Source organism: Sinocyclocheilus grahami, unplaced genomic scaffold, assembly GCF_001515645.1.
Source record: "Sinocyclocheilus grahami isolate Dianchi unplaced genomic scaffold, SAMN03320097.WGS_v1.1 scaffold62.1, whole genome shotgun sequence".
In the NCBI taxonomy this organism is placed as follows: Eukaryota; Metazoa; Chordata; class Actinopteri; order Cypriniformes; family Cyprinidae; genus Sinocyclocheilus; species Sinocyclocheilus grahami.
This window is the reverse complement of record NW_015505241.1, coordinates 613,795-638,510: the sequence shown is the minus strand read 5'-3', so window position 1 is coordinate 638,510 and position 24,716 is coordinate 613,795. Positions and strand designations below refer to the sequence as shown.

Here is a 24,716-nt window from a genome sequence, read left to right as displayed (position 1 = left end):
TCTGGTCAGGCTCAGCCAGTTAACAGTCAATGGCATTTAAGAGTGTCATTATAAATGAAAAACAACAACAAAAAAGACTGTTTAAAACTGAAAGTCTGGAATAGCCTTCCTGATACCGTTCGGGGTTCAGACACACTCTCTCTGTTTAAATCTAGATTAAAGACACATCTCTTTGGCCAAGCATTCAAATAATGCATCTCATAATCTTTTACTGCAGTCATAATCTTTTACTGCAGTTATATCTAATCAAATGCACATTATTATTCGTTAGTTTGGGTTAAACAAATCATTTTTGCTTGGTTGGAACAGCAGCTACGCTAATTATGTTTGTATTTGTTTCTCTGTCGTTTGCCACGGGATTAACATCCCGTGGTAACTAGGAACAAATATTTTTGTTTATGGGTCACTCCTGTTCCTGTTTTTAACTTGTTAAAAAAAAAGAAAAAGAAGAAGAAGAAAAAAAAATGAATATGCTTGTGACATAATTTAAGAAGGTATTTCTATATCAGACTTTCAGAAAAATGTTCTGGTCAGGCTCAGCCAGTTAACAGTCAATGGCATTTAAGAGTGTCATTATAAATGAAAAACAACAACAAAAAAGACTGTTTAAAACTGAAAGTGTTAAATTTAATTTAAAACAATTTTTTTTATTTTCAAGAAATATTTAAATGCAATTATTTAAAAAAATGTAATGTGTTACATCCATTACGTAAAACTAATAACATGTTTTCCTTACACCTTATATATATGTGAGTAGATGTGTGTACACAATTTTTTTATTCTTTATTTTAACAAAACAAAAGAATAAGGACTACAGATCACAAAAAGTGCATTCTGCCACAGATACTGTACATGCATCATAAAGAAAGAAAGAAAGAAATGTTAAAAAAGTTTAAAAAAAAATCCTTATAATTGCATCAATTTTAGATTCATAAATAGGTTCCATGTCTGATAAAACATATCCATTTCCCCTTTTGACCTGTAGGTAATATATTCCAATGAAAGAAAATTAAATATCACCATAAGCCATTCTGAGACCGTTGGCAGTTTATCAGAGATCCATTTAAGAAAAATGTTCTTACAGGCAGCATAAGTAAGGAGATTAACCAACCTCCTATTTGATGCACGCTGTATAGTATTATCAGCAATACCTAATAAAAACCTAATTTCAATTTTTACATTTATATTATTAATTCATAAGGATATATAAAGGGAAAGAAGGAAATAAACTTGTTGCCTGGCTGTCCAAGATGTAGTAAAAAGCCCTAAAATGATCCAGAATGCTGCAGCACACCTGGTCTTCAGTGAACCCAAAAGGGCTCCCTTCACACCTTCTTTGGCCCTGTCCACACGAACGCGGTTATTTTTAAAACCGCAGCTTTTTCTATGCGATTTGGCCGTTCGTCCACACGCAAACGCAGCACCAGTTCACTGAAACCGAACATTTTTGAAAATGCCTGCCAGGGTGAAGTTTTTCAAAAACTCTGTTTGCAGTGTTGTCGTGTAGACAAGTGACGTCGGAGCCTGCGCTGTTATTTCCGCCTACCGGAAACTTTTTCAGGCTTCTGATTGGCCAACATGGCTTTACTGTTGAGATTATATTGCCACCTGTTGGCTTGGCATGCTCTTGACAGTGCTTCATAGCATGCGTTTGCGTTTTCATGTAGATGGGGATTTTTTTTTAAACGGAAGAAGGAAAAACTCAGTTTATAAAAATACCCATGTACGTGTGGACATGGCCTTTGTCTCACTACACTGGTTGCCAGTATCTACCCACATCAGATTCAAGCCACTGATGCTGCCATATAAAATCTGCACCCTCCTACACACACTCACTTTTACACATCTATGCTTCCTCTGAGACTGCTGGGGTCTGTGAATGAGCGGCGCTTGTGCTGCCATCACAATGATGAGGCAATTTCCAGAACACTCACATTCACTGTTCCTTGATGGTGGAATATCGCAAATGTCACCAGAACAACCCTATCCACCTTATTCTTCAATGCAGAATTAAGCAGTATTGCAAGTTAAAAATAACTAGAGGCGGACAACACCAGAGGTCAGAAACATTAAATTACGGAAAAAATAAGGTGGATATATCCTTCAAAGCCATGATCACGTAAACTTTGAAATTCTTACAAACACTGCAACGGCTATATATTATGTCACACCCTTCTGCGTCTTTTTTAGAATCATTTTTTCAGCAAATAATACAACCAGAATGAAAAAAAGCAACCTACTCCACTGCAACACTGCAGATTTAAAGTTTGTGTTCTTTTAATTCAGCTAAGATGTTGCACCATGACGTATCAGTCTCATTTTCAAGTGATACAAATTCACATGGCAGAGTTCACCAAACTTGAATTTTCGAATGTAGTGAAATCTCCCACATCAGGTATTAAACATTAAATATCTTGCATTTAAAGACCGATATTATACAGAGATCATACAATCCTCATGTGTAGTGACATTAAAAACACATTTTAGGCTTAATATTAAGAAATGTGCATTGTGCACAAGTAGTACTCCAAATGAAGTTTCATAATATTTTTTAATGCCAGTAAGACTCGAGTGATATGTCAGTAAATATGTTAAAAGATTTGAACTAGTATGAAATAAATGCATTTTAAATATATTCCTTTTTTACTTAATATTGGGACAAATTAATTACTATATAAACAATACTCCTATGAAACCTAAACACTAAATCTTATATTGCAAACTTTCTCCTTAGTGTCCTTTGGATGAATTGTGTTTTAACATTTCTCATTTATACGACATGTTAGGATAAAAGCATCAGCCACTTAAGTGAATGTAAATGTCAACAGGACTTTCTAGCAGTAAGTACAGTAGCTGACATAATAAACCTCACCTCTTGTGGAATGTTCCAGGCCATGTAGACGTGGCTTTTAAACTCATCCATCCACACTTCAGCCACTCTCAGAGCATTTCTGCGCACGTGGGCAGTGAGATCCTCGGTGTAGGGCTTGTGGGCGCGCTCAATATGGGCAATACGGGCACAGGGCAACACCTCCACACTTCCTCCACACTGCCACACCTACACAAACACACAAAGAATCTAAATAAAAATACATTTTCATGCTGAGAAATAAAAAAGGCACAATTCTTGGCAAGACAGATCTACTCGCTGGACCAGACTGAGGAGCAGATGAAGTGTAGAAGCTTGTATGAAGATCTTGCATAACACTAAAGACTAAAGCTCATTTGGACCTCTTAAAACCACCCAGACCTCCATGAGACCCTAAAAAGTCTGAAAAGTAATTGAATATATGGCCTGTGGAATAGATTTAAAATCAGTAAAAGATAATGAATGTACCCATACATGTGAACACTGTCTCAGTTCCAAAACTGAGTGAGGCACCTGTCTTCTATGGCAGTATCCTAACACAGATGGAAGCTCATAAAAGTGACTGATTTAGAACACTCTACATAGACAGCAGCTCTGTGCAGTGATCAAATAGAGTTTAGAGTTAGCATGTTGCTAAGCTAACCATCAGACCGCACACACACACAAATACTGGTTAATCTGTCCATTTTTAATATGGTTAGACCAATTTTACAATAGTTCTTAAAGGGTTAGTTCACCCAAAAATGAAAATTAGACCATGCTTTACTCACACTCAAGGCATCCTAGGTGTATTTGACTAATCCAATCGGAGTTATATTAAAAATTGTCCTTGCACTTCCTAGCTTTATAATGGCAGTGGCTTGTGGGCATGCTCAATATGGGCAATACGGGCAAATGTGTTTCTGTTCAACAGTCAAATAATTCACGTCCATCCATAATAAAAATGTGCCTCACACGGCTCCGGGGGGTGAATAAAGGCCTCCTGTAGCAAATCCATGCGTTATAGTAAGAAAAATATCCATATTTAAAACGGTATAAACACTTTTCTCTCACTTCCGCTAACTGTCGTAGGCGGAAGACATTCCAGCGGATGACGTAGGACGTATGCATAGCACACGCGCCGGAGATTAGTAAAGAACGCGGAAGCGCGACGGAGAGACAGCTAAACAAAACGCCGGTCACGAATTAGAAGCACAAAACGAGGATTTGTAAAGAAAAATGTCAGAGGATTTCGATATAAGCCAAGAGGAGACTGGTTTTCCTTTGCTAATGTAAGGAAACTGCTTCTTTTGCTCCTGTAAACAAACTCGTGAGACTAGCATATCTCAGAGGTGCGCGTGCTGCGCATACGTCCTACGTCATCCACCGGAACGGCTTCCGCGTACGACAGTCAGGAGAAGTGAGAGAAAAGTGTTTATAACTTTTAAGATATGGAATATTTTTCTTACAAAAATGCTTTGATTAGTTACAGGAGGCCTTTATTCACCACCCGGGGCCGTTTTATTATGGATGTGCACTCTTTATTTGACTTCTTTTGGACTTTTGAAAAAAATAAAAATACACCCGCCCACACATTATAAAGCTTGGAAGAGCAAGGACAATTTTTTATATAACTCTTGACTGGATTCGCCTGAAAGAAGAAAGTCATATTCACCTAGGATGGCTTGAGGGTGAGTAAAACATTGGCTAATTTTTATTTTTGGGTGAACTAACCCTTTAATATTTAACAAATTATACATTTGTGGAAAAGGCAGGCACACTTTAGCATACTTTTAAAAAGAGTACTTATTACCAAAATAATTCCTAAAGTGCAATTAAATGAAAATGTATGATTAAATGCATATTAAATGCAATTGCTTTTTGACTCCCTTAAGTAAGGCTTGAAAGTGAAACTCAAAACTTAATTAATACTTAAGAAAATCTTTGTGTAATTTCATAATTATGTCTCTGAAATATGGTTAGCGTACTGTGAAATGTACTGACAAGCATTTAAGATAAACTAAAACATAATTTAATGTCTTTTCTATTGAAACCTGTATGTCATACATTTAATATATTTGTAATGACACATTTGTAATGATAAAGCTGAAATGTAATACATTTGAAATATATTACCTTTAAATGTAATATTGAACAATACACTACAGTTACAATTATACATTTCATATGCTTTGGTATTTTTAGACAACACATTAAAATAAGTGTACTTCTTTAAAGCACGACAAACGATTACTAAAGCATACAGTAGTGATTTAAAATGTAATTCAAAGTAAAACAAAAAAAGTTAAAAGTGTACATAAGTGACATGTTGCTTAATGAATATTATCTGCATTTGTTTTTAATAATAGATATTTTTCTCAGTTTACCAACCATTTTGGATTCATCTGTTACTGAGCATATTTAAAATATGATGCCTCAAAATGACACTTCAATAGGCAGCCAGGTAAGTGTTAAAACTAAGCTTTCATGTATGTCCTGCTGAAAAAAAAGTGTGAGTTCTGGCTTATACTACTCAGCATCTAGCAACAATATTCAACTTAGTTGAACAGGTTGGGTGACCAATGAAGTCTTAAAAACTATGTTGGGGACAACAGCACAGTAGTATCCTAAGCTGAGGACCTGTCCAAAACACAAGAGTGCATTGGTGAAAAGCTACACTGTATTGTCTTAAAAAATTATAAAGCTGCACAGGGCAAAGAGCTCTTACAGCAACAATAAAATATGCACCCAACTACTATCTATATGTAGACAAAACGTCTATTGCTCTGTCAAGATGAGAACTGCATTCTGAAGGCACTGTTATGGTCAGCCAATTTTCAGCAACTACAGTCTGTGGGAAAATATGACAATCAGTGAGGTCAGGACTTCACTTTGAGGCCAGAGGAAAGATATCAAGATTGTGTCGAGTGTATTATGAGGCTGGGCGGAACAAGCTATCAAAGATGCCCGATATATGCTTCACTCCAGCAGGTGCACTCTGTTCTCACTGTGGGGAGGAAGATGAAGCTGTCATTATAGCTCAAACAGGACTCCTTATCAATGTATTGCTCACTTTTAAGCGTTCACTCCGACAACCAATTGAAGCCACACAAAGTCATTCATTTTCAATGACATTTGGCAATTCCCAGAAACATGAGCAACTGTTGCAGATTCAAAAAGGTTGAAAAATTGACACTATCAAGTTTGGAATAATTAACCAAGGCTGCATTTATTTGGTCAAAAATACAGTAAAAACAGTAATATTGTAAAATAATATTACAATTTGAAATAATGTTTTCTATTTGAATACATTTTTTTATGTAATTTATTCCTGTGATGTACAGTAATGGTGAATTTTCAGCATAATTACTCCAGTCTTCAGTGTCACATGATCCATCAGAAATCATTCTAAAATGTTGATTTGGTAAGAAACATTCATTTTTTCTTCTTCTTTTTTATATGACTCTTTTGATTCAGTTGCATTTTTTAAGTAAGCTTTTTTAAAAATTAAAATGTATTCAACAAGGACACATTAATTAGATCAAAAGTGACAGTCAAGACATTTATATTCTTACAAAAGTCTTATATTTTCAATTAATGCTGTTCTTTTCAATGTTCTATTCAAAGACTTCTGGGGGGGAAAAGTATCAAGTTTTCCACAAAAATTTTTTATATTTTGAACATTGATAAAAATAGGAAACATTATTAATAACTGAGCACAAATAATAATTGATAAAAAAGGAGCAGCAAATCTGTATATTAGAATGATTTCTAAAGGATCATTCAGAAATTCAGCTTTGCCATTACAATAATAAATTACATTTTAAAATATATATAATTAAAAAACAATTATTTTAAACTGTAATATTTCACATTATTACTTTTTTATTACTGTTACTGCATTTTTGATTAAATAACTAAATTCTTGAAAAGTCCTTGGTGAGTGACATCTTTTTTGAAAGCATAATGTCGTATTATTCCAAACTTTTACCAGTAATGTATGCAAATGAGCAGTCACGATGCAGCAAATCTTGTGGGAGTGTCGAAAAGCGATCCGCTGCCTGCTTCAGTCAGACACAGCGATCGAATGTGAACGCCTACTACAGTAGCATCCAGCAGAGCAGTAACTCGCTGACCTTGAGCGATTTAATCGCTGTCAGTGTGAACACACACTTAAGAGAACAGGAGATCTGGTCAAGCACACACGCCAATCACTCTCCGTTGTGAGAGCACCTGCCTTGACTCGTGTAAGTGGCTCTATGAGGCACTTGAACGGGGTGGAAAGTCAGTCAGTTCAAATCTAAAATCGCACCAGGCTACAGTTATAAGCTGCAACAGAATTGGACCTTGTTTTGAGTCAATTACCAGTAACCCTTCAATGAAATTAGCAGTTTCTATGACAATGGCACACCAATGATATGCAGACTTGGAAACAGCACACGGCACATACAATTCACTCCCTTGGAGATGTCTGAAAGCAAAAGGTCCAAGGACAACCAGCTTGGATGGTTTCCCAGTTCAGAACGGTGCAATTAAAAGCACTTACTACTATATACTTAAGTGGCAGTTGTTAAATTGAAAGAAAAGAGGCAAACCAAAATTCTCTGCGTGGGTGGAATTGCTGTTGTCATGGTTTATTGTCGTTGTCGACCGTGGCGTGCATTAGCAGTCGCACTGCCCTGATATTTACTCCTTGTATAGTTTACCCTTGTCAGACTCAATGTTTGACAGTCACTGCTCTACCGTGAGTAACATGCACAATGAACTGAGTAGTGGGTGGTTTAAAAATGTCTGTTTCTCAAGTATGTGCGTATATATGTGTGAATGTGTGACCGCCCGCTTTTATCCCTCTTTTCTGCCTGCCAATCCTCCTACGGACACTCGCGGTTTCCCGAAACTAGAGCAGCCCTGCCATTTGTCGGTACTAACTTTCGTCTTGCTGTTTTTTTAGCCTCCGGTGTGCTAACATTTACTCTCAAATGATCATCCAAATGCTTGAATTTGTTCTGCTGTGATGACACTGATTGGAGAGTACACTGGTTCAAATGAACCCAAATGTCATTCATTTCCTGGTGCAAACATTTGTTTAAGGGTGCTCTATTTCCGTGGAGCGTGCTCACCTCACATTACGGAGAGATGTTTGGGATAGCAAGAGTGGCAAAATCAACTGCTAGTGAAACAATGGCCATGTCTGAAATAGAGCATTAGTGTACACACTGAAAATTGGCTGCTATTTTTAAAAAAAAAATAGCATGTGAAACTAAGGGATAATGACCAGTCAGCACCTCAGCTTCAGGGTTTATTTTTGTGATTATGACTGTCTGACTGTACATTATCCTGCTTATTATACAGCTACTTTCCAAGGAAATAAAGGCACTGTGGAGTCACATGAGATACACGAAACTAGCACAGATGTCAATGTAAATTATGTATTTCAGTGACCATTATACATAAATATTGGATTGTGGCGATTGACAATGAATAACCATGCTAAAGAACTTGTTAATTCAACACAGTACAATGCTACATTGTTGTCACATGACCTCATTACTTGCTTTTTTTTACAAGTTTGAATAAAAATTCTTAATTCTTGGAGGTATTTTAAAATATGTGTCCAAAAAATGTGTTAAATATTCACAGCTGATATTACTTGCTGTGGTTCATTTGTCTTTCTGGAAATACAAACTGAATTTGAGTGCACTGCATTGCGGGAAACAGTATTCCATGCAGTGTGGTCTTTGTATACTGCACATTTTGGCAAATGTAAGTGGGTTGTTTGAGTATGTGCATAGAAAATTCATATATTCATATATCGTGCATAGTATCTCTGGCAAATTGTTTTTTAAAAGGTTCTTTTCACATAGTAACAGTAATATTTAGCCACCTCATTATTGATTTTCTGAATCTCAACCATTCAACACAGACTGCCAAAACACTCTCAACAGGTACTTGATAACCTTTTTAAAATGTCTAGAAATGGTAACTTTCAAATTGTAAATAGATTCGCACCAATCATATCTTTTCACCTTTATGTTTTATGTATCTTTTTTTTAACAGAACATGTGACCAGTTCTGTTACGTTGAGGATACTTCTCCACTAATCAAGTAAGTGACATTGAGATACTGAATATATCATCCATATTGAGATCTCATATTATTGCTTGGGCTTATGCATAAACATGCCCAATTACAAAAATGTTAAAGCCATTTCTTAACTTTTTATTACTTTTTCATTTTAACATTGTGAAAGGCGCACATACTATCCATTCACAAGGGCTACATTTGGCCTTCATAAACTGACTTGCTTTTACTTAAAGAAATAAAAGAGATGCTGTGCAATCAAACCCAACAACCTCATCATCTCAAAATAGAAAATGTTGCTCAGTTACACAAACATACTCACATAATCATGGATGTAAACTCATCATAGAGGGATATGAAGATATTCACTGAAACTTAATTCATAATTGGTGTTACTAGTTTGTGTTTTTATCTGTATGTATTTACTCATGTTGAATGTCAATTATCATTTGGTAATGTATTAACCAATTACTTGTTAGAGCACTATCATTTATGTTAATAAAAAACCCTAATAGTAATGGAAAATAGTAATGTCTGTCTGTCAGTTCATAGATAGTGCAGAGAAATCTGGCATCAATGCTGAAGATAACACCAACATACTGTGATGTGCACGCTTGCACAAAGTATTTTTGTATCTAATTTGCAACCCTGCAAACCTCTAATGAATAAGACTTGGATGACAAGTCTATAAATACTTAGAGTTTCTGTCACCTCGCTATGTTCAGTTTTCCACAGTGAACTTACTGCGTAGCAAGTCAACAATCCACATCTGAGAATCTGAGTCACCGTTAAAACCACCGAGCAAAACCAACGAGAAATGGGAATGTATGTAAAATCACATTAATCAATTACGCTCAAGCAGTCCTAGACAGTCGCTTAAGACAGCAGTGTGTGCTGACATGACTCTTTATTGTAGCTAACGGTAGCTATGTTTTATTTCAGACAAGAAAAGGCCATCTGTTTCAACGTCTGAGGTGCAAAGCCTCATTCCCTTTGGATAAATAAGGACAGAAAAAGTCCTCACACAATGCTGCTTGATGCACTTCAGACCATGGCCTACTGAAAAAATACCAGCAACACGCCCTCATTTTCCTTCATTCTTTATCTCACACCCTCCCAAAAGAGAGTATATACTAAGCATGCATTGAGTTTATATAGCAAAGAGCAGAATGGTCTCTGATAGCCTGAATGGATCGATGACATTTGATTTGCTTTAGTGAGCAAACAGTGATTCATCAGCAGAATAGCAGAATCCACGTCGACTAGTGTAGAACTACATGAAGAATAAAAATGAATGGGCAAGCAGAGGAAAACCAACAGAGAAAAATCAGTTATGATACACTAAAAATATCAGCCACTCAACCAATCAAATTAGAGGACCGAAACTCACTGTTATATTATACTGGTATCACAAATTCCAGGTCCAGGTCATATTTAACTCTATAATGAAATGACAAAACGAGAAAATGTATTTTGAATAAAGAAATATATTTTTACTGTAATGCAAAAAAATAAATATAGGCCTATCCCTCATTTTCATTTTCAACCAATCAAATCAGAGAACCGAAACTGTTGTGTAATACTGTATATGCAAGATCAATCCAACAAAACCACAAAAAAATGTCTATTTAAAAAGAAATTAATGAATGAAACCCTAATTTTTCAGCATTACATAAATGAGAATTCAGGGGAAAATGTGGGGGGGATTTATTTTATTTTTTATTTTTTTGAAAGAAATCAATACCTTCAGCATCATGATTGGTATTCAGCAAGAATGTGTTTAATGTGTGCTTAAATGTTCTGTCATCTTACAATTCAAAAAAATCTTTATGGTCCTAAAGTAGGCTTCATTTCTTTATGCAAACTATAATTATTCCTTATTTGAGTGATTTTGGGATGAAGCATGACCTGAAATATCACATTTCCTCACCATTTCATAAGAACCACCCAGTGCTTAGGCCACAATAGTAAATTTTGGTTGTTTTACACTGAACCATCAAATCTCTGCACGGCCTATTTATTTTTATCTCTGGTACACTATAATTCGCTTACATGTTCCACATAATGTCCTTTATTTCTTCAAGTGATTCAGTGTGTGAGAGGACTCCATCTGCATATTGCATAAATGCTTCATGAGTTTTATCACACGATGCTCTAATCTCCGTTTATCACCTCAGAAGGCTTCAGACATGTGATTCATTTGCTTTTCACCCACTTAGCATTTAACGCTGATCGAGGACATTGTACGTCTACCTCTATATAGAATGGCAAACAAAGTCTACTATTTTTATTTGAAAAAGTGATGCGCGTAGATCTGAAAATTGCCTTTCTCTCTGAGACTTTAATCTGCACACACATAACTCACCATCTCATTGTAGTGCTGCCGTAATATACTGAAAACAGATGAAACCCACTGGGAATTGTGGGTAAAGTGAGGTAAGAGGTAGTAGCGCCTAAAGCACCTCTGCCTTCTCGCAGCAGCCTGTCTTTTCATTGCTTTTACCATAATCTGGTATAAACAGAGACATGAACAAATCTAGCACACTGTGTCTCTGTGTGCCGTCTAGTGCAATCAGAACAATTCACTTTCCATTTATCCACAAACCAGCGAGGGACAGTGAAAACGTATGTCTCTGAGAAAATTGTGCATGCTTTCAGAGAAGAGCAATCAGTGGCCCATTATCAAGCATAAAAATCTTAAAAGTATGCCATTCACTGAGGGAAAATTACCAGGGAGGGAAATGCCACCCTACTCTCTCCTTTAGCGTGATTGATGATTATGTTTCACTGTGCTTGGAGAGTGGTCATAGCTTTCAAAGTCAAGCCATTTTAGGGTTGTGCTGACTCACCGAGAGGACAGACAGGGACAGCAAGTTTGCCCTCTAGATTCTGAATTTTATGTAACATACACACACGTATGTGTATTTTTTATTTTGTCATCAGCAATGCCCAATGTCATTCCAACATCTTTAAGTGTTGCTTAAAGAGGACATATGATGCTTTTTTAAAGATCATTATTTAGTGTATTTGGTGCAACAGAATATGTTGACATGCTTTAATGTTCAAAAAACACATTATTTTTCAAATACTATTTTTCAAGTCCTCTATGCCCCGCCTCTCTCAAACTCTTAGTTTTCTACAAAGTCCCTCCTTCCGACAAGCGCAGTCTGCTCTGATTGGCCAGCTGACCCAGTGCATTGTGATTGGCCGAACACCGCAAGCACTCGTCAGAAATGTAACGCCCCTTACCATAATCGCGAGCTTCATCTTTCAAAATGAATGTAAAGACAGGGCCTAAAAGGGGAGCAGAGTCGCGTGACAGACACAGTGATGAAGCTGGTATGTGTTTGCAGTACACAAGCCACGGATAAGACAGCTGACTCCACTGTGATGTGACCCCGTCTCTCTCTCTCTTTCTCTCTCTCGTTCTCTCGTTCTCTCTCTCTCTCTCGCTCTCTCGTGCTCTTGCTCTCTCTCGCTCGCTTGCGCACACACACACACACACACACACACACGATGCGCAAAACTCCGCATTTGAACAGTCAATAGTAAATACTTAAACTAATAACAAAACAGTAGCTGATTCAGAAGCGCCAGATTGTCATAGCAAAGTCAGAATTACCTCCTCTCCTAGGTTCACGAAACGGTCGTCCATAAAATGCATTGCTTTTCTGTTGTAAGTGATCTTAAAGATTCCTAAATGCATCTACTATTGGAAGGCCAAATAAAATGCTTTTGCTTTCGCCTAGAAACACACAGCGTCTCCCTGACATGGCTGCTTCAACACTAACTGTGTTTACTGAAACCACACCTTCTTTCTTTGCGTGCACATTTGTGCCGCATTATGCAAATATTTCCACATAGTGAGGTAGATATGTGGGGGCGTGTTAGAACGAGCCGTTTTAGGGGGGTGAGGCAGAGTCTTAACTTTGATAAAGAATATCTCTTTGGGTTTGAGACTTTAGTCTTTGCAATTTCAGGGATCTTATCTATGCACAATCAGCTTGTAACACTCCAAAGAGAAAGGAAAACTTGAAATCGCATCATATGACCCCTTTAATGGAATAGTTCACCCAGAACTGAATATTTGCTGAAAATGTACTCACCCTCAGGCCAGCCAAGATGTAGATGAGTTTGTTTCTTCATCAGAACAGATTTTGAGAAATTCAGCATTACATCACTTGCTCACCAGTGGATCCTCTGCAGTGAATGGATGCCATCAGAATGAGAGTCCAAACAGCTGATGAAAGCATCACAATAATCTACATGTAATGCACACAACTCCAGACAATCAATTAATGTTTACTGAAGCAAAAAGCTAAAATATGTGTGTTTATAGCTGAAATTTTCTATCTAAATCTTCTATCTATCTATCTATCTATCTATCTATCTATCTATCTATCTATCTATCTATCTATCTATCTATCTATCTATCTATCTATCCTTCTTGAGTCTTTTATCCATAATATTGCTTTCTACAGTAAAAAAAAAAAAGTAATCTCGTCTGAATCAGGAGACAAATACGCACAGATAAAGCACTGTTTATAAGCAAAAACAGTCCAAAACAGTTCTAGACAAATATGTCAGTGTATTTTGGTGTGAGAGGACAACAGGGGACGGAGGAAGCATTATTGTGGTGGATTATGGTCAGAATCGACGGTTTACAGTAAAAATACCTTAATGATGGATTTTTTTATTTCAAATGCACCGCTATTTACTTCACAAGATGTTAATTGATGGACTGGAGTCATGCGGATTAGCTGTGGAATATTGTGAAGTTTTTATCAGCTGTTTGGAGTCTCATTCTGACGGCACCCATTCACTGCAGAGGATCCATTGGTGAGCAAGTGATAAAATGCTAAATTTCTCCAAATCTGTTCTGAAACAAACTCATCTACATCTTATATGGCCTGAGGGTGAGTACATTTTCAGCAATTTTTCATTTTGGGCGAAATGTTCCTTGAAAATGCTTTTTGGGGTCACAGTATGCTTGAAGGTTATTATTGGCTTTCTTTAGGGATTATAATGGCTCTCTGCTCAGGTATGGCACATTTATTAAGACTGTGCTGGGACGAAGACAAAGACACATACAAATAAACCAGCAAAGAAACTGCAGTATAAACGGAAAAGAAAGCAAACAGGGTCTGAAGTGCGACTGACATAAGGGTCACTGAGTTTTATTGAAGGCTATTTTGAAATATCCCTTCAGTGAGCGATGGATTTTATGAGATTATTTATAATGGTGAAAGGTTATGATGTGCCCTGTTCTCAAACCAAATGAATATCTTCCAGCCTAAATACATACACTACTAGTCAAAAGTTTGGAATGTTTCAATGTTTTTGAAAGAAGTATATTTTGCTCACCAAGGCAAAACCATTCATATTGTGAAATGTTATTGAGCATAAGTGATTTCTTTAAAAAAATTAAATAAATGGAATCTTAATTATTTCAAACTTTTGACTGGTAGTGTACTCTCCACCTCATAAATATTCAGACTATTAATACATTTGACCTAATTATGAATCCTACACTGACATTTTGCTATCAGATGTATTTTTATTCCCAGCAATGAAACTGAAAATTAAAAAGATACTATTTTATGCTAAAAAATATTCTTGATTAAAAAATTAACTGAAATATGTATTCAGCCCCCATATCCTCCAGATTAAAACTAAATTCTCAAAAAAACTGCATGTGAATCAATTAAAAACTACCATATTTTCTGGCTAAAACTCCCACAGGATGTTGGGGTTTACAGTTCATAATGAGTCATTATTCAAGTTGTGAGTTTGAAGGGCATATGTGAAATGAATACTAACGAGTCATTCTATGAAGTCAGAAATTAAGTAAACCAAATGCATAAATAAGGACAACAATATCCAAGTGTTTATGTGTCCCAGCGGGCACTTTTATTTTAATTGTAAAGAAATGGAAGCTGCATCAAACCACCCAGACGTTGCCCAGAAAATGTTGCCCTATGAAACTCCTTGCACAAACAGCAGGAGACTTGTGAGAGCAGCCACATAAAGGACAATGTTCGCTTTGAGAGTTCAGTATCTGAAAACAGACTAAAGGTGCACCAGTCAACCATATCAGGAAGCCTGTATAACACCGGCCTGTAGAGGAGGGTGGCACAGAAAAAGAAATATGTGAAGCAAATGTGGTGCACTAAATTTAACACTGCTCAAACCTAACACCTACCTTCAGCGAAAGTGGTAGTTTTCATGCCGTGGGGCTGCTTTTCATCAGCACAGACCCGGTGCAGTGTTAAAACAAAAGTATGAATGGATAATACAAAATATAGGGCTGTACTGCCTGAGCTTTGGGAACCAAAAAAGGCACAGAAAGGAACTTTTCAATGTTGGATTAGTAAATCGGTAAAAATAGAGAAGGTCTGAACATTTTTGCAAAGCTAAATCTAGCAATTCACTGGTGAAAGAATGCCGTTATAAAGGATAAAAATTTAAATGAAGACATATTCTTGACATCTTATTCAACAACGTCCACTATGTAAATAAGTCAATTTGCATGGAAAGCGTCGACATGTGCAGTATTAATATAATATAATATAATATATGATAATTATGTATGTTTGAATAAATCTTTCAGGTTTTCATAAAAACTACCTTATGTGCAATTTAAATGTTTGTAACAAACAAGTATAGCCATTTAATTTAATAAGTTGGACTTAATTTTAACATTTAATATTATACCAGTGTACCACATAAGAGGGTTCCCTGTATAGTTTACAGCATTACTCGGGAAAGATTTGTTTTCCAAAGGAAAAGTTGACATGTATTTGAAATGATTCATAATAATGATTCATAATTGATCAATAATAAATGTGCATTTCCAGATATAATTGGCACTAGCCATTTTTGTGCTGAGTTTACAGTATGTTGGACTTCTGGACATTTGCAGTACTGAAAATGTCTTATAATTCTTGGCACTTTCATTTATTTTTTATTTGTAAAGAAAGCCTTTTTATGAGAAAATGTTGAAATAATTGAGGGAAATAATCATTGCATTAATCAACTAATTGAAAAAAATAATACAAGATGTTAGTAGCAGCCCTAAATTCAAAAGTGTCTTGCCTTGCTCTACTTCATCTCAAACTATTTAAAACATTTTCTTTTGGTTGTAGTTTTAATAACCCCACTTACACTGATGTTGGACGTCAAGATGCTGAAAAAAAGCTATGTCTCATTTTTAAAGTGCATAACAATTACAACCAGATCAAAAGAATGCGTTTTGACAAGAGATAAGGTAAATGGTGCCAACTTGAACTATCCTGCCAAGAAAGGAGGGCCATTAGAGTCATTAATCCTTCAAGAGTGAATCCATTATCCTCATTACCCCATAGCCTGCTCAGAATGATATAGTTTCTCACCCTCACACCCAGCTCCACATTCTCTCCTCCGTAAATCTCCATGCCTTCATCCAGCAGGCCGATCTCTGCGAAGTACTCCCTGTCCACCACAAAGCAGCCAATCAGGGCTGGACTCCTAGAGATTTACATTAGAGATGTACAACAAACAGATTTAAATAAAGAGAAAAATACATAAATAAATAAATAAAGTGAAGAGATTTATTTAAATAAATACAAACAAACAAATAAAGAATGACATTTAAATAAAAAATAAACAAGTTTTAAATTAAAGATAAATAAATCATGAGCTATAAATAAAGTGAAGAGATTTATTTAAATAAATGCAAACAAACACATAAACAAATAAATAACCATTTTTAAATAAATAAATAAAGATATTTAAATAAATAAAAATATTTACAAACATAAACAGATTAATAATTGAAAATAAATAAATAAATAAAGTGAAGAGATTTATTTAAATAAATACAAACAAACAAACAAATAAAGAATGACATTTAAATAAAAAATAAACAAGTTTTAAATTAAAGATAAATAAATCATGAGCTATAAATAAAGTGAAGAGATTTATTTAAATAAATACAAACAAACAAATAAAGAATGACATTTAAATAAAAAATAAACAAGCATTCTATGAAGTCAGAAATTAAGTAAACCAAATGCATAAGTAAGGACAACAATATCCAAGTGTTTATGTGTCCCAGCGGGCACTTTTATTTTAATTGTAAAGAAATGGAAGCTGCATCAAACCACCCAGACGTTGCCCAGAAAATGTTGCCCTATGAAACTCCTTGCACAAACAGCAGGAGACTTGTGAGAGCAGCCACATAAAGGACAATGTTCGCTTTGAGAGTTCAGTATCTGAAAACAGACTAAAGGTGCACCAGTCAACCATATCAGGAAGCCTGTATAACACCGGCCTGTAGAGGAGGGTGGCACAGAAAAAGAAATATGTGAAGCAAATGTGGTGCACTAAATTTAACACTGCTCAAACCTAACACCTACCTTCAGCGAAAGTGGTAGTTTTCATGCCGTGGGGCTGCTTTTCATCAGCACAGACCCGGTGCAGTGTTAAAACAAAAGTATGAATGGATAATACAAAATATAGGGCTGTACTGCCTGAGCTTTGGGAACCAAAAAAGGCACAGAAAGGAACTTTTCAATGTTGGATTAGTAAATCGGTAAAAATAGAGAAGGTCTGAACATTTTTGCAAAGCTAAATCTAGCAATTCACTGGTGAAAGAATGCCGTTATAAAGGATAAAAATTTAAATGAAGACATATTCTTGACATCTTATTCAACAACGTCCACTATGTAAATAAGTCAATTTGCATGGAAAGCGTCGACATGTGCAGTATTAATATAATATAATATAATATATGATAATTATGTATGTTTGAATAAATCTTTCAGGTTTTCATAAAAACTACCTTATGTGCAATTTAAATGTTTGTAACAAACAAGTATAGCCATTTAATTTAATAAGTTGGACTTAATTTTAACATTTAATATTATACCAGTGTACCACATAAGAGGGTTCCCTGTATAGTTTACAGCATTACTCGGGAAAGATTTGTTTTCCAAAGGAAAAGTTGACATGTATTTGAAATGATTCATAATAATGATTCATAATTGATCAATAATAAATGTGCATTTCCAGATATAATTGGCACTAGCCATTTTTGTGCTGAGTTTACAGTATGTTGGACTTCTGGACATTTGCAGTACTGAAAATGTCTTATAATTCTTGGCACTTTCATTTATTTTTTATTTGTAAAGAAAGCCTTTTTATGAGAAAATGTTGAAATAATTGAGGGAAATAATCATTGCATTAATCAACTAATTGAAAAAAATAATACAAGATGTTAGTAGCAGCCCTAAATTCAAAAGTGTCTTGCCTTGCTCTACTTCATCTCAAACTATTTAAAACATTTTCTTTTGGTTGTAGTTTTAATAACCCCACTTACACTGATGTTGGACGTCAAGATGCTGAAAAAAAGCTATGTCTCATTTTTAAAGTGCATAACAATTACAACCAGATCAAAAGAATGCGTTTTGACAAGAGATAAGGTAAATGGTGCCAACTTGAACTATCCTGCCAAGAAAGGAGGGCCATTAGAGTCATTAATCCTTCAAGAGTGAATCCATTATCCTCATTACCCCATAGCCTGCTCAGAATGATATAGTTTCTCACCCTCACACCCAGCTCCACATTCTCTCCTCCGTAAATCTCCATGCCTTCATCCAGCAGGCCGATCTCTGCGAAGTACTCCCTGTCCACCACAAAGCAGCCAATCAGGGCTGGACTCCTAGAGATTTACATTAGAGATGTACAACAAACAGATTTAAATAAAGAGAAAAATACATAAATAAATAAATAAAGTGAAGAGATTTATTTAAATAAATGCAAACAAACACATAAACAAATAAATAACCATTTTTAAATAAATAAATAAAGATATTTAAATAAATAAAAATATTTACAAACATAAACAGATTAATAATTGAAAATAAATAAATAAATAAAGTGAAGAGATTTATTTAAATAAATACAAACAAACAAACAAATAAAGAATGACATTTAAATAAAAAATAAACAAGTTTTAAATTAAAGATAAATAAATCATGAGCTATAAATAAAGTGAAGAGATTTATTTAAATAAATGCAAACAAACACATAAACAAATAAATAACCATTTTTAAAAAAATATATAAAGATATTTAAATAAATAAAAATATTTACAAGCATAAACAGATTAATAATTGAAAATAAATAAATAAATAAAGGGAAAATATTTATTTAAATAAATACAAACAAACAAATAAAGGATGAGATTTAAATAAAAAAATAAGTTTTAAATAAAATATAAATAAATCATGAATTATAAATAAAGTGAAGAGATTTGTTTAAATAAATGCAAACAAACAAACAAATAAAAATAGTAAATAAATAAATAAATAAATATATTTAAATAAATACAAATATTTACAAACAAACATACATAAATAAATAAATATTCTCAAATTAATAAATTGAACAAAACACCTGATTGGAGCAGAGCTGTTGTTCAAGTTCCACCAGGATTTTGGTGGGTTCAGATACCGGCACCACAGTTCCCAGTCAAAGCCCTGAGCGGAGAGTGGGTACTCTTCAATCTCAAATGTGTCGTATTTGATATTGTCAAAAGATGGAGATACAATTCTGGTTCTGTCTTCTTTGATCCTTTGGAGAATAGGCTCAGCCCTGTAGAAATAACAATACAATTGTTTACCACCCAGTGAACATGATTTGTTCCAAAAAAAAGCCATTTTTTAAGTATGAAACGTGAGGCTGAACAGGCGGTGCATTCTCAACAAGATTAAATAACAAACAGTGCCTATTCAGTCAGCTCATCCTCAGTACTATTTTAGGACTGATTCTTCTAGAGAGATGCAAATTGAGCAGTACAGTACGGCTTTAAAATCACATCAAAGCTGATTAAAGGCAGAAAAATTCTGGGTGTTATTCAAATTGCACTGACATATCTGGGTCAGATTGCTATGAGAGAAACCATGGTGTGCCAACTCTAAGATCCAGAACTTCTTTTGATGATGAAGGGCATCTATATGATCTGTGTTTATACAGGACCAGGTTAAAGGAATAGTTCCTCCAAGAATGAACTCGATGTGTTGCAAAGTTTGAAAATGATGTGTGAATTAGGGCTGCACGATAAATCGCATGCGATATTTTCAATTCATTTCAATCCGAAAAAAATTATAAATGGGAATCTGGCAACGTTTTATTACGTTGGTTGATGTACACATGGCAGCAGTTTAGAAAATATCCAGTGAATTGCACTAAAAGGTTAATGCTCTGTCATGTTTGAAAATAACGTAACACCTACACTAAACCCTACCCTAAACCTAACTGATAGTGTTAACAAAAGTAAACATGAGATAAAAGCACACTTGCTAATTCAGCTTGCTTCTACAAGTACTGAGGTCTTTTGTGGTGCATAATGTTTCACAGGACTCATACCCAAGCACTCCACTTCACAAGTGCAAAGCTTTACCAGGTGCGCTACCGAGCAAGTTTACTATATCAGAAAAGCCATACACAAGGAGCATATTACGTGATGCAAACATTAAAATGTATTAGTTTGCAAATTGTGTATTATGATAAAATAGTTTCAGGCCACAACATAGTATTGTGCAAGGAATCTTGTGAAAATAATCTTTATTAACCAATAATCTTCGCCATAACCAAAATTTGTGTGAAAAGGAATTGAAGTTGTTGGTGTCTTACAGCTTCTAGTGTTCATTTCAGATGGAAACTGCTGTGAATTGGTATAGGTAGGACTACGATTTTGGAGTTTTGCATAAAAGGCATGTTTTTCCAGCATATGCTGCACATTAAGCCTTCATATAGATCAGGGGTGGCGAACGTCGGTCCTGGAGAGCCGCAGCCCTGCAGAGTTTTGCTTCAAATCTAATCAAACACACCTGAACAAGCTAATCAAGGTCTGAAGGGTTACTAGAAAGCTACAGGCAGGTGAGTTTTAACTAGGGTTGGAGCTGAACTCTGCAGGGCTGCGGCTCTCCAGGACCGGAGTTCGCCACCCCTGATATAGATAAAAAAACAGAATATAGTACAGAAGTAATTTGAAGTACTTTTAAGGTGCATTTTTGTCCTTTTTTGTCTTTTGCACTATGGAAAAAAGAAGTGTGTGCATTCTTAAAAAAACCATTTTATGTTTCATGGAGGAAAGAGACTCATATAGGTTTGGAGCAACATGAAGAAAAGAGAAAAATTGAAGCAGTGAACTAGACTTTTTTTTTCTTTAGATCTTTTCAGGGGAAAAAAATGCCCCTCGGTTCTTGTCAGTGCTTGAACAAATGCACTGATCCTTTAGACCATTTCAATTGAAAGAAGCAGTAATTACAATCTGGCTATGAAGCGCTAGGAATAGCCAGAGTTCTTATATCACCCACCAGCCAGTGTTGAACTCTACGTGGGCGTCAAACAGGGCCACCACTGGGGCAGAGGCAGCTCTCCAGCCACTGACACGTGAGCGGATCAGCCCCTCCTGCTTACTGTGCCGCACCATTTTAATGAAACCGGGCTGCTTGCTGTTGGTCTCCTTGACAAAGTCCTGTAATTTCTCCTTTAACTCATCTGGGAGGAAGACAGAGACAAAGAGAGAGAGGAAGAGCTATAACATTACAATGCCTCCTGGAGGACTGTCCTCATTATTCCTGGTCACAGCAAAGAGGATGTTGTTGTTACTGTGTGTGTATGTGTGTGTGTGCATGTGTGTGTGTGTGTGTGTGTGTGTGTGTGTGTCAATAAGGACTCTTGGGCCTGTCAATCGTGTTCACTTTACAGAGAAGCCATACTGAACCAGGATGTGGAACTGCATGCATTGCTTGAGTGAGAAGGTGTGCTCTCACACCAAACAATACAACATTCATGAAGTTCATTCATCACACTTGACCTAGCACCTTCAGCAGCTTACGAAATATACTGATACTGTATGTACAAAGAAATAGAGCAGTTCAATAGTACTCAAAAGTACAAGCCATGCATTATTTATTTTATTATTAATTTATCATTTTATCATATATATATATATATATATATATAGTTTTTATTAGTTTAGTAGTATACTGTATATTAATATAGCATAATTATATAGCATATTATCATTTATAATTATAGCATAAATTATAATGATAATAATAATGCTATTTCCTCAATTATTAATCATGATTCATATTATTATCATTGTTAAAACTGTTTTTGCTGCTTAATATTTTTGTGATACATTTATGATACTTATTTTCTTTCATGCATAGGAAGTTTATTTGCATTTATTTGAAATAGAAATCTTTTGAAACATTATAACTGCCTTTAATGTCACTTTTGATCATTTTAATGGATCTTTGCTAAAGAAAAATACTAATTGGTAACACTTTATTTTAATGTGTCCTTGTTACACGTTGCATGTACTTACTATTGTAATAACAATAAATTATGCATAATTACATGCAAATAACCCTAAGCCACACCCTAACCATATAGTAAGTACATGTAGTTCATTAATATTACTCAGTACTTAAATGTATAATTACACTGTAATAAGCACACAAAATAAAGTGTAACCTAATAATGAATTTACTTATTTATTTTATTTTTACTTAACCCAGACTTTTCAATGGTGGTGTATCACAGTTTTTATATCAATATTAAGCAGCACAACTGTTTGATAATAATAAGAAATATTCCTTGAGCACCAAATCAGCATATTAGAGTGATTTCTGAAGAATCATGTGACACTGAAGACTCAGAAAGTTTTGAATCACAGGAATAAATTACATTTTAAAATATACTAAAATAGAAAACAGTTATTTTAAATTGCAAAAATATTTCACAATATAACCATTCAGATAGAAAACAGATGTGTTAAATTGTAATAATATATCACCATATTTTAAAATATTTTTGATCAAATAAATGCAGTCTTGAATGGTTAGTATAACAGACTTCTTTCCAAAACATAAAAAAAAGAAAAGAAAAAAAAATATTCCAAAAGTTTGACCAGTATTCAGAACAAAAAAGGACATTGCATTAGAAAAATGCAAAATAGATGCATTTTCTCTTGTGGTCTTGATTGTTTATTCCAATTAATTTAACCAGCATGTCAACACCACTAAGATCTACAACACTGATGAAACTTTAACAATCTGGCAACAAGTCAAAATGAAGGTGCCTCACATGAATATATAATGCAAACCAAGAAGAAGTGTCATTAAGTTTTCATTTGGTTCCTTCATGTGTTATGCTTCACTGTTAAATTGAATTCTTATGATTTATTTTTAATTTCACCTTTTCTCCCTCTTAGAGAAGAAACTGGTGGAAGAGACAGACATGATTCCACATTCCATACAACATATTCATTACTGTATGTCATAAAAGGCTGATGTAAAGACTGCAACGGATCAACTTTTAAAAGTATTCCTTTAGAGCATTCTTGAGATCTCCATCTGCATGCAGTGCAAATTCTCTTTTAGGGAACTGCTACAATGGTATGCCATGTTTGTATGTTGGCAATATCAAGTATATGAACATGGTAATCATTTAATATCATGCTATATGTCAAAGAAGCGTGTTAATACATCTGAAAGCATGATTGTATCATGGTACCACCACAGTATTTTTTTTGGTAAGGGTTTGTGCAGTTTATCCATTCAAGGGTCTAATCGTCTTATTCCCTGTTTGATGGGGCTAAATTGATTTTCTATTAAGTTTGCATGACAAACATGCTTGATGATTTCGCAGATGGTGTAGCCATGAGACAGGGAGAGAATTAATTCCACCAACTCAATTATCTGTTGCTGTTAAAACAAATAAATGATCACTAAGACTTCAAAAAATAAAACTCATCCAGACAAGGCCCAGTGGTACACAAAGGTTTTTAAAAACCTTTTAACAGCGTAATATAGTGAAATGGCTCATCAACTCTTTGAGTAGAAAATTAGTTTGTGCACACGGAAGGATTTTTTTTTTGTGCTTGGCACAGTCCTCCAAACCCTTCTATGGTGGCCGAGAAGTGCAAAGCAGATCACAATTCTGAAAACAAAATAACAAATTACAAATGCAAATGCAAGTCTAAAAAACAAAATAACAATTCAGAAAGCACAACAACAATTCAAAAAACATTATAATAAGTCAGAAAACACAATGACAAATTCGAAAACAAAATAACAAGTCAGAAAACACAACAACAAATCAGACAAACTGGAAGAGGTAGGTATAGTTTGAGACAGCGCCATTGGTTTGGGATTACTCACCGCTGACTGGACGAGACACTTCATATTTCTCTGAAATGAGGGGGTAAAATCGCTGTTTTTGAAGGAACTAAGCCTCATTGCTTGTAGAGAGAGGCGCGCAGACACAGGTTCACAGAGGCAACTTTAATCCCTCTCTCTCTTTCTCTCTCTCGCTAGTTCAAATAAATGATATAATTAATTAATTAAAATAAATGCGATCTTACCGCACTGCATCTCTGTGTATGATTTAAAGCAGGCCGAATGCTAACGAACCTTAACTGACGAAAATGACCATAATTTGCACGATGGAATAATTATCGTCTTGTCGTATACAACCATTCAAAAACTCGGCAGAATTTATGTGACCGAAGCGCCTGATGTTCATAAACTTTCATAACTGGAAAATGTTTTTTCTTTTGCCTTGTGAACTGGCCAAGCCTTAATGATTCTGTTTCTTTACATGTATTTGTTTCCTGACCGTTGCATGCAATTGTGAAATACAGGATTTTTTTTTAATTGGCTATTCGTTGTGGGGGGAAAAAAGATTTTGGGTTCGGGTCGGGTTCGGGCTCTAAATTTAACTGTGC

At 35.1% G+C, this 24,716-nt stretch overlaps 1 protein-coding gene across 1 annotated transcript in view; it reads right to left on the bottom strand.

Moving 5' to 3' along the window:
- LOC107584699 (polypeptide N-acetylgalactosaminyltransferase 18-like) overlaps positions 1 to 24,716 on the bottom strand; it is a 132,303-nt gene that overhangs the window by 36,850 nt on the left and 70,737 nt on the right. Inside the window, exons 4-7 of the mRNA XM_016271403.1 lie at positions 21,292 to 21,475; positions 19,367 to 19,564; positions 18,515 to 18,629; positions 2,873 to 3,058 (exon numbers count right to left, since the gene is read on the bottom strand). Of these exons, the coding sequence (XP_016126889.1) occupies positions 2,873 to 3,058; positions 18,515 to 18,629; positions 19,367 to 19,564; positions 21,292 to 21,475 (683 nt within the window). The remainder of the gene's footprint in view (positions 1 to 2,872; positions 3,059 to 18,514; positions 18,630 to 19,366; positions 19,565 to 21,291; positions 21,476 to 24,716) is intronic.